The 20,360-nt window shown below is 35.3% G+C and overlaps 1 protein-coding gene across 1 annotated transcript in view; it reads left to right on the top strand.

Annotated features, from left to right (window-relative positions):
- Pka-C1 (Protein kinase, cAMP-dependent, catalytic subunit 1) overlaps positions 1-20,360 on the top strand; it is a 464,283-nt gene that overhangs the window by 302,556 nt on the left and 141,367 nt on the right. Inside the window, exons 3-4 of the mRNA XM_089107085.1 lie at positions 6,942-7,003; positions 18,546-18,674. Of these exons, the coding sequence (XP_088963211.1) occupies positions 6,942-7,003; positions 18,546-18,674 (191 nt within the window). The remainder of the gene's footprint in view (positions 1-6,941; positions 7,004-18,545; positions 18,675-20,360) is intronic.

The raw sequence follows: 20,360 nt of genomic DNA, 5'->3' as shown, positions 1-20,360 counted from the left end.
CAAACATAAGGTTGGAATAGTGTAAAAATTATCTCTTATAAGAATGACCCGGACACCACCCCTCCCTCTTTCATATAAGTTGAAATTTAGGCCCCAAAAGATCACTACTTTATGCCCTTGACATCGGCTCCCGTACAAATGGAAAAATCCTCTGATTATCCCTAAGACTTTTTGCCTCGGTTGTACGATGATTTGGGTATACGAGCTAATATTGCAGACCCTTCTTACCCTCGGCGAAAAAAATTATAGACATATGACAAAACTGTTTTCCTTCTTGCCTGTGATTTTGTTTTATCCCCACCCTTTCTTCTTCTATTTTTTTTTTTTTTTGAGTCTATTTAATATAATTAATTAATTTAGTTTATTTATTCTAATTTTTTCTATAGTTTCTATTTTATTTATATTTTCTTTTCTTCTCCTTCATATGTGAGTAAGTGATCATTTTAAATTTTTTTTTGTTTTTTATCCTTGAGTATGTAATTCATATTGAGTATGTTTTTTATCCTTGAGTATGTAATTCATATGTCTTCCCTCTTTGTACAGGCCAATGAGCCTTTGAGGGATTTATAACATCTAATATTGTATGTGTATTTAATGAAGAATAAAACTTATCTTATCTTATCTTATCTTCTTCTTCTATTTATGCTTGATTGGTGTTTCTTTTCTTGCTGTATTATTTGTTTCTTTGTTTTGCTTTTTCTTTTCTTTTAGACATATGAAGCGAATTCGGCTCTATAGAGCTTGTGATAGCCTTTGGAAAATAAATATTATCTTATCTTATCTCTCTTATCTACCCCCTTGAAAATCCTCTGATACGCCCCTGTAATGTTGATTACGTACACATGTAGCTGTAATATTTTGATAATAAGTAAATTATATTTCAAATAAATAAGTAATAACAGGTGTTGTATGTTTATCTCTGAGTAAAGAGGAACTTCAGCGCTCTCTCGTGTATACGTTTTGATTAAGGGCAGTAAATATAGAAGGAGATAGGCATTTCCATAACTTTATAGAATGAATGGTGATATCTGAATTGAAAATAAATTTATTTACTAGAGATTTCTCCAAAAATGGACAATCACGTTTCAGATAGTCAGCATTTATATCATGTTTTAACCATAGAAAGGCCCTATTTACATGATTTATTTGCCTTATTTGTCAAGCATGTCTCTGTTTTAAATTCGAAATTTCGAGTAATTGATATTGATTAGAATTCCAAGCATAAGTGGCTCAGAGAGGGCTTTGTGTAGAATACCTGTTGGTTCACAATATTCGTGATTAAGACAAAAAAAAATCTTTGGGTGTCTTGTAGATCAAAGAAAATGCATTAAATTCGGCACGAACGTAGGCTCTTTGGGGTGCGGGGGGTGTGTTATCCAAAAAGAACTAGAATTATGCGTATTTATTGATGTTATAGGAAGTTTTGGAGCAAATACACAATTTTGAGGGGGGTCTCCCCTCAAATCTATGATTTCCTGGATTTTCTGATTCTCATGACCAGAAAGGATGTGATCGACTTTTGTCCCAGCAAAATTGTTTGCTGACAATTGTGTTCCGTAAGCTAACAAAAGTTCTTAGCTGACACTGTTGTAGACAGTGGCATCACTTCACGAAGATCGGGGAAAGGGGCAAAAAACATCTCTTCAAAGTCTAGGGGGAAACAATTTTTTTTTTCAAAAAAAAATACAAAAAAGAAATACCCAAAAATTATTTTCTATATCTAGGGGGCACACACTGCCGTCCTGCTCCTCCTCCGCTTATTGACGCCACTGGTTAGAGATTTTCTTTAACAAATAGTTGTTGGTGAGTTTGAAGCTCAATGCTAAAACACTGATTATACAGCAAAACAGAAGTGGAAAGTAATACTAGTGTATTATTATTTCTTTTCATCATTTGTTATTATTATTTTTTTTATTTTTTTTAGGCTGCCTGTTTTCGAGTATAACTCACTGTGTAGGCACCCCCTGTAAATATTTTCTTTTCCATTGATTCATATTGTACAAGTGTTATTTTATTTTGTAGTGATTTAATGAGAAATTAAATGAACTTGAACTTGATATTGGGCAAAGCAAACTACGGGGCCAGTAACAGAAATAATAATAATATCAGAATTCGTCATCATAATGGATGCCACACTGGCCAGTTGAGCGCAAGTATCGATAACACCATACTACTACTACTACTAACAACTCACCGCAGCACCAAGCCACCTGAGGCCAACACAGCTACACACGCTCCTCCTCCATCCCAATCCATTCAAAGCCTCCATCTTTACACCCTCCCAGGAAGTTTCCATTTCCTTTAAATCTTTCTTTTTGACACCCCCCCCCCATCCCAACCACCGACGACCTGCTTTCCTTTTAGCCCTAGACGGTTGGCCGAAAAGGACAATCTTCGGCAATCTGTCATACTTCATCCGCAGAACGTGCCCAAGCCATCTTAACCTTTCTCCCATTATATCCCTAAAAAGCGGGATTGAACCGCACTTTTCGTACAGCCTATTTTTGAAATACGGTCAGTCAGGTCTATTTCTGTCTATCAGTCCCCAGAACATTTCAATTTCTGAAACGGCCGGGTAAACACATCAGACATTTTCAATATCTAAAGTAACTACTTCCAAACCTCCTTAAATCCTTTTTTCTTAGTAGATGGTGGAATCTAGATAAGAAATTTACTGCTGGAGAATAAGAATTGTTCTAAAGCCGAGTTAGACCCTTACTGTTATAACGCCCTCTGTTTGGAGATATCCTACCATTTGTCTGATAAATGATTTATCCCGCCATTAATGGGGTTACCACCATTAGGTTAAATCCCACCATTATACAACAATGAAAATAAACAAAAAACAAAACAGACGGCCTAAAAGATGATGAAATGGAAGAGGATTTGGAGGAGAACGTATGGGTCCTTGGAGCTTCGTATGTATGGAGCTTTTTATGGGTCCTTGGAGGATTTCTTTATAAATAAAGGAGAAGAACGTGAAATGCTTGGGAGTCCGAGATGAAAACACACTTTCGAGGATCGGATTTCCCAAGGGTAATTTTGTGACAGCAACCCTAATTGTTTAGGCTGTATATATTTATAATTGGCTTGATGTAGTGAAATTTTGTTGCATTTCTTTTTTTTTCTAGTCAATTATTTCTAGAAAATAAATTTGCCTAGATTATTTGTAAGTTGCAAATCATGTACGAAACATGTTTGCACTCTTACTATTCGTTTTAGTTCAAGTTTCTGCATTATAGAAGTGTGTTCTTTTCTAATGAGCAATTCACTCTTTGTCTTAATGAATATTAAAAATCAAATTGTTGGATAAACTGTCGAGTTTGTAGTTCATGTTTGTAGTTTGTAGCTCAATGACCTTCCGGAGAAAAGTTCTGAATAGATTTTTTTTTATTTATTTTTTTTAGTTTTTTTTTGCGTTAAATACGCCATTGATTCATCATTTTTTTTGCTCCGAAAACTAAAGTCTTCTATTCAAATTCATTTGTTAGTTACAGTCAGGGGCAGATCTAGAGCAAAATCTGGGGGGAGGCCCAATGTGACAAGGATGCCAATGAGCAAAATCTTGTGGGGGGGGGCATTGTGACAAAGGTGCCAATAATTGACCAAATTAACAAATTTATTAAAAAAAGAGTAAAGAGGAAAACAACTAGAAATGAGGGCGCCAGAAAAATCTTGGGGGGGGGGGGCAGGGGTCCCCCTGGATCCGACACTGGTCACAGTAGATTCTATGACTCTTATTTATTATTATTTTTTAAGAAGATGCGTGATTGGGCCACCTTTGTAATCGAAACCTGCAAAGCCGTATTGGCAAGCTAATCAATATTATGGACCCATGCATATACACAGGAGGGAACCCCCTCCCCTGAGATGCGTATATGGGACCTACTAGAAAAATAGAGGCTGTGAAATGTACTTTTTCCCATTTTGACTCCTCTGTCCCCTGGGAAAATAGCTGTAGTAACACATCTAATGGGTAAACCTGTGTTTGGTCATAAAGACATTGATTAATTATTAGAAATGTGCCTCAGGGATTCTTTCGAGGGTGTGTCCGCTTTCAGAAAACACGTACACCAGGTGGCACATGCCAAGCGTGGCGGAAGCTGTGCCAAACGTGGCTAAAAATGCAAAGCGTGGCGTAAACTGTGCCGAGCATGGCTAAAACTTTGCCAAGCGTGATGAAAGATGTGCTAAAAATGGTTAAAACTGCCAAGCGTGGCTAAAACTGTGCCAAGCGTGGCGGAAGCTGTGCCAAATTTGGCTTAAACTGTGCCAAGCGTGGCGAAGCTATGCCAAGCTTGGCTAAAACTGTGCCAAGCGTGACTAAAACTGTGTCAAGCGTGGCTAAAACTGCCAAGCGTGGCGGAAGCCGTCCCAAACATAGTGGAAACTGTGCCAAGCGTGGCGAAACTTAGCACCACACGTGGTGTTCTGAAATGAATACCAGGTGGCGGAAAGTAAGTGCCCGCTCGTTGTTTTTATTATTATACTTACTGAGCCTAACATCAGCCGACTGAAAAAGAATACGCATGCCCCCCCTGATATCAGGGGAGGGGGGGGGGTTCTGGTATCTTTTGCCCGGGGAAAAATCTTGATTAGCCCCCCCCCTGTCTTCCAAAAATTTTTGGCCAAGTTTTAACAAAATTTTCATTTATTAACAAAATTTTTCATTTATCTAAATGTGACTTTTCTTACTTTACATGGGAAAAGATATGGGAAACATGAAAATTTTGGTAAAATTTCAAAAATTACAAAATGATGGTAAATGTTATTGAAATTTTGCGTCCCTAAATTTTTGCGTCCGGTTTGGAATGACTTGATGATTTTTGTTCACATTGATGCTAACCGGTGAAGCTATTTTGGAGTAAAAAAAAAAAGTCGTAGTTGGTGAGCAGCATGGGCACCTTCCTTTCAAAATCAATAAGGCCCCCACTCCTCCGCGTCAACTAGGTCAATAATAAGTTTTGAGAAGATATTACGACGAATGTTCCTTTCAAGTTCGCCCACGACAACATCTTTGGGACAATATCACAAAAAAGTAATGCAACTATGGCTATTTTCTTCCATGGATTGGAAGCTTGGAACAGTTCTCTTAATCACAATCCTCGATTCCTAGCAATTGCCAGGCAACTCTTTGACAATGTTTTTGCTCGAAGATGGAATTTGGAAATCCGTGACTGAATATTTCATTCATTATACTTCGAAGACTAGTTCGTGTGGTATGTTCGTGTCGGCTCTAGTCTAATGACGTCGCATTTTATACTTTCTTGGTTTGATTAAGCATAAATTAATTTTAGTGTGTTTTAGCACTAACCAGTAGAATATGTGCAGTACAAATTAGTAGTAATAGGCAGTTTAAATTGTGGAAATGTAATTGATATCAAATTCGAGGGGTTGACCCCTTCTAATAATCATTTACACAAGGAAGTGTGCGCCACACGTGGCAGAAGTGTGTCAAATATGGTGCAAATAATGCCAATCGTAGTACAAAGAGACGTGGCTGGGAGGAAGAGTGCCCCGCGTGGCAGAAAACGCTGTCATTCGATATGTACGCCAAGGGGATAGAGAGCGGAGAATCCTTCGGTCAAATTTTATGATATTTAATTATTGTTCAAAATTGATGGCAACAGCCTTAAAATGGCAACAGGGTACAAAGTCTTTACAGAACGCATTAAAAATCAGTAAAATGCATTTTTGCTGCCTTTTTATGGGTCGGACAATTTTTTTTTTGGGGGGAGGGGTTCAAACCCGGTACTCTCTTGGCTACCTCATTGGGCAGTATCATCACCTTACGAAGTTTGGTTTTAATACTGCTAGTATTTTTATTATGATTAGAATTCTCGTTAAGTATTCATTGGTAAAGAACTCACGGGGATGGGACACCTGCTAAAGAACAGAAACTAGAACCGCTATATGTAAATTATATACTTCTTATTTATGAAAAACAGAGTTCTAAATTCTACGACAACTATCAAATTTTGGAATTTGAAACAATTTCAATGCAGGTAAATTGGATTCTATTATCTCTAGAAATATTATTTTCAGCTAACAAAGATGCAGCCTATGCTGTCTTGCAGGATATGGCCAAATAGAACAGGTTTTCAAATGAAAATGTTAGTTTCATAATTATGATAATCAAATATGTTTTTTGCTGTATGTGTTTTGAACATCAAAATGAATTTTCTATATAAAAAAACAACAAAAAAAACTTGCCAACACATAGAACTTTGAAATTAACCGAAAATGTTGTTACCTTGTACTAATAGACAAGGGTATTTCCAGGATTTTTGTTCGGGGGGTATTTTTTCAGGAGAGTTTGCACAGAAACATTCAAAGAATCAATAAAAAAATTGTTTGTTAATTTTGCAAGTTTGTTGCAAGTTTGTTAATTTTTTTACAGGTCAGATGAAAATTCCGAGAGATGTTTAAACCCGGTACCCCCCCCTCGCTTGTGGTTTGTGTAATTCAAATCTGCAGGTTCATCGTGAAATTGCTTGTTTTAGAGGGAACATATACGTTAAGGTTTGCTAGTAACACGAACGACGTAGTTTATCCTTGGCTATGTATTGATTTAGTGATTGAAACCTTTTTTTCTCTATTTATTTATGCAATAGTCACCAAGGGTGTATCCAATATTTTTTTTTTTTGGGGGGGGGGGGGTACTAAAAAACTCTAAAAGGGGCATCAAACATTTGCTTGTATGCATATTTGTTACGTTTTTACGAGTCGGACTAAAATTTCAGATGGGGGTTGAACCCCTCCTGAAATGTGTTTGTAGCCTGGCCTGAATACGGATCAAGGCCTAGACCCATTCTTGACAATCACCGAAACATATAGAGTTCCTTAACAAAATAGGAAAACGACTTTGTGATATGAGTATAATTTTTTGAGACTGATACATAATTGTTGACGTTGCTGATGTTGATTTATTTCTGTTTTAGTTGAGGAGTTTCTAAGAGAGGCCAAAGAAAAGTTTGAAGAAAATTGGAAAAACAATGTTCAGGTGAGTTTTTATAAACATTACCAAATACCTGTGTTTACGAGTAGCTCATGGCCAAAACTGCAGCTGATATAATAGGGCCGCTAGCCCCCCCCCTCCTCCATGCCCTTTTTCCCCAAACCCATCCGCTAAAAATTTTGAGATAGCCAGTTTTTTTTAAATTGTTCGAAAATTGGAATAACAAAAACTCCGGTGTCAATACAACCCCCTAGGGCCCAGGGGGTAGGCCTTGTAAGTGTTGTCCTGGGGGTGTGTATAGTTCTTATAAAATGGATGCTTGTATAGACTTCGGAGAGGGCTCATCTGATTGAAAATTGAAAGTTCTAGTTCACTTTTTAAGAGTCAAAAGATATACGAGGGCAACTGATATAATAAATGTTCACAGGTCTTGTCATGCTCACTGTAGGCCACACATGGCCAAAACTGCAGCTTTTACTCCACCTCTGGTTACAAGTCAGTACTTATTCGCTTGGCTTCAGTATAAAATCGTTAGTTCACTAAAACTACTGATTGTACATTCAGAAATATTCGCTTGGCTTCAGGCTTCAGTATAAAATCGTTTTTTTCTCCAGATCTAATTATGTTAAAATCATGAATATTAGCGCGGATTTAGTATTCCATGTAACATCTTTATTTTACTAAAATTACTTATTTTATGATGAGAAATAATATCTTGGCTTCAGGCTTCAGTATAAAATCATTAGTTAACTAAAACAACTGATTGTACATTGAGAAATATTCGCTTTGCTTCTGGCTTCAGTATAAAATCGTTAGTTCACTAAAACTGCTGATTGCACATTGAGAAATATTTTCTTGGCTCCTGACTACAGTATAAAATCGTTAGTTCACTAAAACTACTGATTGTACACTGATAAATATTCGCTTGGCTTCAGGCTTCAGTATAAAATCGTTAGTTCACTAAAACTACTGATTTTACATTGAGAAATATTCTCTTTGCTTCAGGATTCAGTATAAAATCGTTAGTTCACTAAAACTACTGGTTTTACATTGAGAAATGATCGCTTGGCTTCAGGCTTTAGAATAAAATCGTTATTTCACTTAATCTACTGATTGTATTGAGAAATATTCGCTTGGCTTCAGGCTTCAGTATATAATCGTTATTTTACGTAAAATACTGATTTTACGTTGAGAAATATTCGCTTGGCTTCAGGCTTCAGTATAAAATCATTAGTTCACTAAAACTACTGATTGTACATTGAGAAATATTCTTTTGGCTTCAGACTTCAGTATAAAATCGTTATTTCACTAAAACTACTGATGGTACTTTGAGAAATATTCGCTAGGCTTCAGGCTTCAGTGTAAAATCGTTATTTTAGTAAAATACTGATTTTACATTGAGCAATAATTTCTTGGCTTTTAACTTCATTATTAAATCGTTATTTAACTAAATCTAATGATTTTACTCTGAACAATATTCTCTTTGCTCCAGACTTCAGTATTAAATTGTTAGTTCACTAAATCTGCTGATTTTACATTGAAAAATATTTTTTGGGCGTCAGGCTTAAGTATAAAATCGTTAGTTCACTAAGACTTTTGATTGTACATTGAGAAATATTCTCTTGGCTTAAGAATTATATCGGTATTTTTGTAAATAAATTGATCTCACTCTGATCAATGGTCTCGTGGCTTTAGGCTTCAGTATTTTATGAGTATTTCTCCTAAACTACTTTGTTCACATTGAGAAATATTTTCTGGGCTTCAGGCTTCAGTATTAAATCGTTATTTCACTAAATCTATTTAGCTTAATCTTAGAAATGATTTATTGGCTTTAGGCTTTAGAATAAAATCGTTATTTCACTTAATCTACTGATTGTACATTTGAGAAATATTCTCTTGGCCCCAGGCTTCAGTATAAAATCGTTAGTTCTCTAAAACTACTGATTGTACATTGAGAAATATTCGCTTGGCTTCAGGCTTTAGTATAAAATCGTTAGTTCACTAAAACTACTGATTGTACATTGAGAAATATTCGCTTGGCTTCAAGCTTCAGTATAAAATCGTTAGTTCACCAGAACTACTGATGGTACTTTGAGAAATATTCTCTTGGCTTCAGACTTTAGTATATAATCCTTATTTTACTAAAACTGCTGATTGTACATTGAGAAGTAGTCGATTGGCTTCAGAATAAAATCGTTAGTTCACCAAAACAACTGATTGTACATTGATCAATATTCTCTTGGCTTCAGGCTTCAGTACAATTTCGTTATTTCACTAAATCTATTGATTTTAATCTGAGAAATAATCTCTTGGCTTTAGGCTTTAGTATAAAATCGTTATTTCACTAAATCTACTGATGGTACTTTGAGGAATATTCTCTTGGCTTCAGGCTTCAATGTAAAATCTTTATTTTACTAAAACTACTGATTGTACATTGAGAAATATTTGCTGGGCTTTTGTCTTCAATATAAAATTATTATTTCACTAAGTCTACTGATCGTACTCTGAGAAATATTCGCTTGTCTTTAGTATAAAATAGTTAGTTCACTAGAACTAATGAGTGTACATTGATAAATTGTCGTTTGGCTTCAGTATAAAATCGTTATTTACCTAAATCTACTGATTTTACAATGAGAAATGTTCGCTGGGCGTTAGGTTTCAGTATAAAATCGTTAGTTCACTTAGACTATTGATTTTACATTGAGAAATGTTCTCTTGGCTTCAGCATTCAGTATAAAATCGTTAGTTATCTTAAACTAGTGATTTTACATTGAGAAATATTCGCTTGGCTTCAGGCTTTAGTATATAATCCTTATTTTACTAAAACTGCTGATTTTACATTGAGAAGTATTCGCTTGGCTTCAGTATAAAATCGTTAGTTCACTAAAACTACTGATTTAACATTGAAAGATATTCTCTGGGCTTCAGGCTTCAGTATATAATTGTTATTTTACTAAGACTACTGATTTTATATTGAGAACTATTCGCTTGGCTTCAGAATAAAATCGTTAGTTCACTAAAACTAATGATTTTACATTGAGAAATATTCTCTTTGCTTCAGGCTTCAGTACAAAATCGTTAGTTCACTAAAACTACTGATTTTACTTTGAGAAATATTCGCTCGGCGTCAGGCTTCAGTATATAATCGTTATTTTACTAAAACTACTGATTTTATATTGAGAAATATTCGCTTGGCTTCAGAATAAAATCGGTAGTTCACTAAAACAACTGATCGCACATTGAGCAATATTTTCTTGGCTTCTGGCTTCAGTACTAATTCGGTATTTCTCTAAATCTACTGATCTCACTTTGAGCAATATTCTCTGTGCGCTTGGCTTCAGTATTAAATTGTTAGTTCACTAAGACTACTGTTCGCGCATTGAGCCATATTCTCTTGGCTTCAAAGTATAAAATCGTTAGTACCCCAGAACTACTGATGATACATTGAGAAATGGTCGTTTTTCTTCAGGCTTCAGTATAAAATTGTTATTTTTATTTAACTATTTATTTAACATTGAGAAATATTCGCTTGTCCATGGGCTTCATCCAAATATTGGTATTTCTATAAGATTATTGGACTTCAACAGAAACCTGATATATTGTATCTTGGCTTCAGTATAATATCGTTATTTAACTTAAACTATTGATTGTACATTGAGAAATATTCGCTTGGCTTCAGGCTTAAGTATAAAACCGTTAGTTCACTAAAACTACTGATTGTACATTGAGAAATATTCTCTTGTCTCCAGGCTTCAGTATAAAATCGTTAGTTCACTAAATCTACTGAATTTACATTGAACAATATTTTATGGGCGTCAGGTTTCAGTATAAAATTGTTAGTTCACTAAGACTATTGATTGTACATTGATAAATATTCGCTTGGCTTCAGCCTTCAGTATAAAATCGTTAGTTCACTAAAACTATTGATTGTACATTGATAAATATTCTTTTTGCCTCGGGATTCAGTATAAAATCGGTAGTTCTCTAAAATTATTGGTTTTACATTGAGAAATGTTCGCTTGGCTTTAGCCTTTAGAATAAAATCATTATTTCACTTAATCTACTGATTGTACATTGAGAAATATTCTCTTGTCCCCAGACTTCAGTATAAAATAGTTAGTTCTCTAATACTATTGATCGTACATTGAGAAATATTCTTGCTTGGCTTCAGTATAAAATTGTTAGTTCACTAAGACTACTGATCGTACATTGAGAAATATTCTCTTGGCTTCAGTATAAAATCTTTATTTCACTTAAACTTCTTATTGTATTGAACAATATTCTCTTGGCCACGGATTTCAGCACAAAATCGGTAGTTCTCTAAAATTACTGATTGTACATTGAGCAATGTTTGCTTGTCTTTTGCCTTTAGTATAAAATCGTTATTTCACTAAAACTACTGATTGTACTTTGAGAAATATTCGCTTGGCTTCAGGCTTCAGTGTATAATCGTTATTTTACTAAAATACTGATTTTACATTGAGAAATAATCTCTTGGCTTCAGTATTCAGTATAAAATCGTTAGTTCACTAAAACTACTGATTGTACACTGAGAAATATTCGCGTGGATTCTGGATTCAGTATATAATTATGAGTTCTCTTAATCTTATTATTGTATTGAGAAATATTATCTGGGACACACATTTCAGCATAATATTGTTAGTTCTCTAAAACTTTTTATCGTAACTTGAACAATATTCTCTTGGCTTCAGCCTTCAGTATTATTACGGTATTTAACTAAAACTATTGATCTTACATTGAGAAATGATCGCTTGGCTTGAGGCTTTAGTATAAAATCGTTAGTTCACTAAATCTAATGATGGTACATTGAGGAATATTCGCTTGGCTTCAGGCTTCAATATATAATCGTTATTTCAATAAAATACTGATTTTACATTGAGAAATATTCGCTTGGCTTCAGGCTTCAGGTAACCGTTGCATAACTTTACAGGATTGTTTTCAGAGCTGAAGATTATAAGAGGGTGTATGAAGACCACATAGTTCTGTTCATTCCCGAAAAAAAAAAATCGATTACATCACTGGGAGAAAAATCACGGGACCAGTCGATTAGCCGTGGGAAACAAATTTACTCACGCTCGCCCAAAACTAAACGGTGTTTGTTTATAACAGTGCGCTGGAACTTCCAATTTAATTTCGGTTCTCCTATTATTAAGTTTAATTCAATTTAAGGTCGCCTTAAGTCTTTTAAAGGTTGAAGGAAATTTCTAGTTTGAAGTGGCTTCCAAATGACGCAATTTCGTTTAGATTTCCGGAACATAACGAGATTCCAAAGAGCCATTAGAAAACTGCAGAATCATGTAATTTTGTCTTGGAAATATTTAATTATTTACTTGAGCAAGTCCTTCGCAAAAGATTTAATTGCAAACTTGGAAACATGCTGTTAAAACAATTATGCAAGAAAAACTTTTTCTAAGTAGTACATCACATCAACTGCAACCTGCTCATGGTTCAATAGCCGTAAGTCTTCTAAAAAAGGGGAAATAAGATGTTTTCCATTTGAAACCTGTATGACAAGGAAGAAAAATTATATTTTATATAAATAACCTAACGGTTATAAACTAAAGTAGAGGGTGTAGTTAATAAATGAAAATAATCAATAAATGATTAATCAGTTAATAGTGTAAAAATAAATCGAAAAATAATTAAATAATCATAAATCAATTAAAATAATTAAATAATTTAAGTAATAAACAAAAAAATAATTTAAACAAATTATTAATTAATTAGTAAATTGAAAATAATTTTGCTAATAAATGGAAAATTTGTTAAATTTGACCTGAAAATTTTTTGGGAGACAGGGGGGGGGGTCGCTAATCAAGATTCTGCCCCGGGCGCAAGAGAGGCCAGAACCGCCACTGAGTACAAGTAGTGCTTGACTTCTGCTGTTATCTGCTCATGGTTCAGTAGCCGTGCGGGTTCTCAAGGAAAGGAGAAATTAGATACTCCTTTACTTGTATGACAAGGAAGAACAAGAAGAAAAAAGCTTTGACGAGCGAAAAGGTGATTATGTCCTGTCTCTAAAGTGTTGGTCAAAGCTTTCAGTACAAATTGTTTGGTAGATCGGATTTATGAGTGCATCAGTTATATCGTCGATCAAACAGTTCGTAGTAACGAACTGTAAGTAAGGAGCCACCCGGCTCAATAGTAACCGAAACTCTAAAAACCGGAATTTTGATACCCATAAATACATCAATAGAATCAAATATTTATGATGATTTCAATATAAGTTTCATTAAGTTTAGTTTTACCCATCAAAAATTACGCGCCTGAGAAAATTTGCCTTATTTTCGAAAAAAGGGGGAAACACCCCCAAGAAGTCATAGAACTTTAATGAAAATCACACCATCGGATTCAGCGTATCAGAAAATCCTGCTGCGGAAGTTTCAAGCTCCTATCTGCAAAAATGTTGAATTTTGTATTTTTTGTCAGAAGAAAGATCACGAATGCGTGTTTATTTATTTTTTTTTTTTTTTTATTTTCCCAGGGGTGACCGTATCGATCCAGTAGTCCCAGAATACCCTGAGAGGTCTCATTCGAACAGAAACGAAAATTCTAGTGCACTTTATAAGTGAACAAGAAAATTGGACGGCATCTTGGCCCCCTCCCACGCTCATTTTTTCCCGAAGTAACCTAATATAAATTTTAGATAGCCATTCTGTTCAGCACAGTCGAAAATCTAATATATATGTTTTTTAGGATGACTTAATCCCCCATAGTTCCCGGGGGAAGGGCTGGAAGTTATGAACTTCGCCCATTGTTTACATATACTCGTAGTATTGGTTAATGGGAAGTATAAAGACGTTTCAGGAGGGATTTTTTATGGGGGGGGGTGTCGGAGGATGGGATTATGTGGGATGATCTTTCCATGGAGGATGTTTCCTTGGGGGAAGGGGCATTTCTATGAAGGGGGCGCCGGATTTCCCAGCATTATTTAAAAAACGATCAGAAAATAAATACTCGTAAAAGACTAGTTTTTTCAACTGAAAGTAAGGAGCAACATTAAAAATTAAAACAAACAGAAATTATTACGTATATGAGGGTGTTCGCCCCCTAGTCAATACCTCGCCCTTTTCGCTAGTTTTTTTTTAGTACTTTCAAAAGAGCTATCTATTCGAATTAACCGGCTTTTGGGATTCAGGAGTTTTTGATTCAAACAAAAGTTGAACTTTAGCATAAAATGCAAGGTATTGACTAGGGAGCAAACTCCCTAATATACGTAATAAAGCATACGAATATAGAAGTTCGTTACGTAAGTTAATTCGTAAGTTACGTCAGAAAAAAATTTCGAGAAAGCCATTTAGCCAGAAAAGTAAAATTAATATGCAAATTTCGTTTGAATTATTTATGTACGGTGAGCCAAAATCAAAGCTGCATTAATTCTAAAACCTTCAGAAATCAAATAAAGAAAAACAAGTTTTTTTTAACTGAAAGTAAGGAGCGACATTAAAACTTAAAACGAACAGAAATTATTCCGTATATGAAAGGGGCTGTCCCCTCCTCAATACCTCGCTCTTTACGCTAAAGTTTTAATCTGTCACACAACTTTATTTTTTAAAACAATAAAAGCCCGAAGCACGAGTAGATGTAGAAATGGAGCGAGCCACGCGTGTAGTAGTGGATTTGTATCTGGAAGCACAGCCTGAAGCACGAATATGTAGATATAGATGGGTAGCCATGGCTATAGATGTAAGATAAGATAAGATAAGTTTTATTCTTCATTATAAATACACATACAATATTACATGCTATTATTCCCCCAAAGGCTCATTTGGCCTTTGGGGGAATAAGATCTACATGTAAATGTAGATCTAGAAGCACAATTTGAAGCACACGAGTATGTAGATATAGATGTGCAGCCACGGCTGTAGATGTAAATATAGATCTAGAAGCACAATCTGAAGCACACGAGTATGTAGATATAGATGTGCAGCCACGGCTGTAGATGTAAATATAGATCTAGAAGCACAATCTGAAGCACAAGAGCATGTAGATATAGATGTGCAGCCACGACTGTAGATGTAAATATAGATCTAGAAGCACACTCTGAAGCACACGAGCATGTAGATATAGATGTGCAGCCACGGCTGTAGATGTAAATGTAGATCTAGAAGCACAGTCTGAAGCACGAACATGTAGATATAGATGTGCAGCCACGGCTATAGATGTAAATGTAGATCTAGAAGCACGGTCTGAAGCACACGAGCATGTAGATATAGATGTGCAGCCACGACTGTAGATGTAAATGTAGATCTAGAAGCACAGTCTGAAGCACGAACATGTAGATGTAGATGTGCAGCCACGGCTGTAGACGTAAATGTAGATCTAGAAGCACGGTCTGAAGCACGAACATGTAGATATAGATGTGCAGCCACGGCTGTAGATGTAAACGTAGATGTAGAAGCACAGTCTGAAGCACGGGCGTTTAGGCATGAATAAGGATAAGAACTACAAAGTTTGTCTACCTTTAGCCATCTGAACGGCTGAGCGATCTGAACCATCCATTGGAAGCCATCTGACGGTTCAGAACTGTATTGGTTTAGTAAAAATGGCTTTATTTCACAAGCAGAGGGGAAATTCCTCATTCTAGGAGGGTCTCTTGGTCCGTAATAAAATTTAGATGGATCAGCTTTCTTCTAGAATTCCAGATTTTAGAATTAATGTCTACTTTAATGAAAAAATACTCACCGGCTGACAATGTACCACCTGGCCCAGCATAAACCCACTGTGGTATGCACTGAGCTAGGTATTAGTCTATAGACATCCATTTCTAAAAAAAAAAAACAACAAAAAACAGAAACAAGACAAGCAATATGTGATCTATAGGTGCTTCCATTCTCAGGCTCTGGTCTCTTCGCAGTATCTTCGTTTGATGCAGTGGTATCTCTTGCGACCAGGGCAAAATCTTGATTAGTACCCCCCCCCCTGTCTCCCACAAAATTTTCAGGCCTAGTTCTAACAAATTTTTTTTCATTTATTAACAATTGTTTTCAATTTATTAATGATTCATTTTAAATTATTTTTAATTTGTTATTTTAATTGTTTAATTATTATTATTATTATATAATTATTCAATAATCATTATTTATTTTTAGTTTATTTTTATTTCATTAATTAATTAATAATTTTTTACTTATATTCATTTATTAACTGTGTCCTCTACTTTATTTTAACAAAAAGAAAACTTATTATTTACTTGAAATTTTGTGCCCCTAAAATTTCTGAGCCCAAGACGAGTTTCCCCTGTCTGTCCCCTCTAAAAACACCTCTAGTTTGATGTGCAATTTCTTCATCTTGAACCCTGATATGGTCGATAGATTACTGTTTTCTTTTAGCACCTCAACATCCCTGGGAAGTATTGGTATATTCCGCAAACACATATGTAACACTTACGCAATGTGCTACTGTGAGAATCACTCTATTTGACGGTTTCAAAAGCATTAGAAATTAAATTGCTTTATCTCTCGAGTTCTCGCCATACCTCTACTGCTGTACTGCTTTAAATTGCCTACCTCTCGTGCTCATACCGTACCTCTACTACCGTTCGCATATAAATTGTCATATCTCTCATGCTCATACCGTACCTCTACTGCCGTTCCCATATAAATTGCCATATCTCTCGTGCTCATACCGTACCTCTACTGCCGTTCACATATAAATTGCCATATCTCTCGTGCTCTTACCGTACCTCTATTTTCGTTCAAATATGAATTGCAGTACCTCTCATGCTCACAGTCCAGTTGTTAGCTAGACTGTGCCCAGCACTAAACTACATTTCAGTTGTCAGCACTAAACTACATTTCCAGTAACGTAAATGGGAGGCTTTTTGTCCCGAAATCTTGAGATTTGAATTTATTGTTTACTGTATGTCTTTATATTTTCAGTATAGTTTGCCCATCTTTTATTTTTTCCGAGGTTTTGCTCCCCCCTAAAAGTAACTACTTGGGGTTCAGATTTTCCCCTTCTTTTTTGCTTGCTGTATCATGCGCGCACACAAAAATTGATAAATAATAAATAACCGCAAATCCACTTCTCTTCCCTGAAACGTATATAATTAATATTAAATTATTTTATATTCAGAATAATAGTGGCGTTTTTGTTTTGAAGTTTTTTTGTCACTAGTAATGTAAACATGTTAAATGATCTTTAATCCACTTCCTCTTGAAGAGTTGATTCTAAGTTGTGTCCACAAGGTCAAACCTTGTAATTAAATCTGCTCGTGAAGTCTGCAGCTACTCGCGAGAAGCGGAAGACCATCAATTGAGGCCAATTTTTATCGTCTAAAATTAGAAATAACCGTTTTAATAGTTTAAAGAACAATGCTATAAATTAAAATTATCGTTTTTAAATATATTGTAAAAATAAAGTGTTTTAAGAAAAAAAAAAGGGAAATAATCCTCCATATATAGAAAATTCTAAGAACTCCAGGACTGAACAGTGGCGTAATTTCATCAAAATCCTGGGGGGGGGGGGCAGAGTTGGAGCCAAATTTTACCAAATCAAGTGAAAATGACATTAAAAACTGAAAGCTGAGCCATTTGGTACCATTAAGGTACTATATAGTACTAATACTATAAAGATACTTTTTGGCACTGTAAAAGTAAATAAATACTAAAGAAAACTGATCTGTTTCTGTTGATTATTGAATTATTGCAGGCTTTTGTTAGTTTTGACACGATTTTAGAAGAAATTAAATTTCAGCTGGGGGGGGGGGGGTAAATTCAGGTGGGGGGGGGCAAACCGAGTCCTGGGAGGGGCATTTGCCAGACCCCCCACCCTCCCCTATTGCCTAAATTACGATCCCGTTGCCTAAATTGTCTAAATTTTGGCGAATTTTCCCGCATTGTCTTATATTTATCGCATAATTCTCCGATATTTATCGAAAAATATTATCGCCTTCTACTTATCTCGTTATTTTCATCATTACTATTGTTTTGATGGTTTCGAGAATAATAGAGCACACGCAAAAAGCAAATTTTAGTTTCCTTAATGCAGAGGGGGATGGGAATGATAAAAGCCCCCCCCCCCTCTAATACGTTCATGTTTTATGCCTCAACGGGAGTAATTTGTCCTCGGTCTCCCTCTTAGCCTTGTGACTACATTCATCAGGAAACTTGTAAGGCGAAGAGCTTTGTCCACATATCAGCTGCATCAACTTCTCGCTGTGGAAATACGTAGAAATATAGGCTTAAACTCTTTAAAGAGGATTTAAGATTTTAAAAATAGAAATTTACGATTATCAAGACCAGGGACATGCGCAGGGAGATTCTTGGACCCCCCCCCTGAAACTCAGAATTTTCTTGAATTCCTGGCACTTTTTATTCAAATTATCGAATAAAATGCGTGTATTATTGTTACCCCCTCCCTACCGTCGATTATTTTATTATTCAAACTTCCCGAAAAAAATTCCTGGGTACCCGCCCGGACAAGCCTTTGGGCGCAACATCATTGTTGGCCCCAAAAAAATTGCTCTGAAAATTCCTTAGACCTTTGAATGGAAGAAATCTTGTGTTTAGTAAAGATAGTTTTTTTTTAAATGATCTTTTTATATGTAAATATTGTTTTTCAGAATACTGCTGGTTTGGAAGATTTCGACAGAATCAAGACCCTCGGAACAGGATCTTTTGGACGCGTAATGCTTGTACAGCATAAATCCTCACGGAAGTTTTATGCCATGAAAATACTAGATAAGCAAAAAGTAAGATTTTTAAAATACTTTTTTGACCCTTCCTGTTAGTAAATGTCATCGTAATATGATCTTTTTATGCTTTGGAAGCCACGAGTTACACACAGAAAATTTTGGCTTAAGAACTGCTCTAATTAAATGTACTAAAATAAATTAACATATACTGAAAAATTAAACATAGAAGCCTAAATTTCTCAAAGACAGAATTTTCCATATTGAACTTGAACTTTCCAAGGAAGAAATCAGTTATTAACTGGGATTCAGTTATTGAATGAGAATTCAGTTATTATCTACCAAAATTTTGTTGTAACCAGCGTTGCCAGTTTTTTGGTCCATGAATGTGTCGCCTGAGGATCCAAGTATGTGTCATTTTTAGCTAAAATGCGTCCACATCTTGAAATCTTAAACACAAAACTGTTTCCCTTTACCTGCTCTTTCAGTCAAATTTCCTACTTATAATGTCTGGGCTCATTGTGTAAGTCTTTGGTATGTTATTTTCTAGCAGAAATACAAACTTAATGCTTGAATTTATTTTTGGTCGTGGGGGGGGGGGGGGGTAAGGAGAAATTTATAAAATGGAAAAATATTATTTATTTTCGTTGTCTTTATACGATTTGGACAAAAACTTGGAGGGGGGGGGGCTCAAACTGGGCACCTCTCCTGGATAAGGCCTTGAACGTAAGACAACAAATATGCTAACATTCGAATGGTCGACTCATTTACCGAATTAGTTTTGAAATTCGCTTTGTCCTTCGTTTTAGATTAAAGAATACACTGAAAAGGTTGTAAAAACATGTACAAATATGAAATTGTTCCTATTTTAGGCAAGTTCAGAACAATCTCTAAGGAAAAGTTTTTTTTTTAATATCACTGTTTTGACCTGATGAATGTATAGAATCAATCCTGAAACTAATGAATCCAAATATATAAATAGCCTTTTTCGTTGTAAGTTACAGCTTTAAGCGGCTTTCGCACTACGAACGTATTTTTCTATGCTAAGCTATTAAGTTACGATATGAGATTGCAATGGCCCTGCAACACCGCTTGACAAAAGGTATTAGTCTTAAAGATAACTTAGTTGAAAAATTAACCTTTTTGAGAACATAAAATCTCATTTCATCATTAGGCTGAGAACTTTTCAGACCATCCTCCTATTTTAAGCGTAACAATCTACACTTAAACATGCCGCTTTTACGCTAGACAGACATAAAAATCCATGAAACCGTCATAACCATCGTCATGAGCAATTCAGAAATTAAAAATTTGGCATAGAGATTGAGATTCAAGCTCTGATCAAGTGTGAAATGCTTTTCAGGAAAATGTTACTAATTTATTCCTCAGCCTGAAATTTCATTTTGTTGCTTTTACATTGACTTTTTAATAACGTGACATAAACCTGCATAACGTAAATTCTATGTTGAGCGCAAATCTGTTTCGCACTACTTACGTTACGGACAAAATTTACTCTCTAAGATTGCCAAATGTTGCATAAGATTGCATAACATAGGGGGTTTGCCCCACTGCCTGGCTAAAATTTAGTTTCCTCAAAAATCTTGTCAAAACTCAGATAAGCCTAAAACTGTATAATTCAAGCATCCAGAGAAACGGGTCAGTTTTCATTAGTATCTTTGCCTTTATGGTACTATCTGGCTCTTTTTTCAGTTTTCACTGCCATTTTACTTGATTTGGGAAAATTGG

Source organism: Artemia sp. Qi Xiang Cuo, chromosome 21 (assembly GCF_049724085.1).
Source record: "Artemia sp. Qi Xiang Cuo chromosome 21, ASM4972408v1, whole genome shotgun sequence".
Lineage (NCBI taxonomy): Eukaryota > Metazoa > Arthropoda > Branchiopoda > Anostraca > Artemiidae > Artemia > Artemia sp. Qi Xiang Cuo.
The sequence above is the reverse complement of the archived record's forward strand: the minus strand, read 5'-3'. Positions and strand labels throughout refer to the sequence as shown.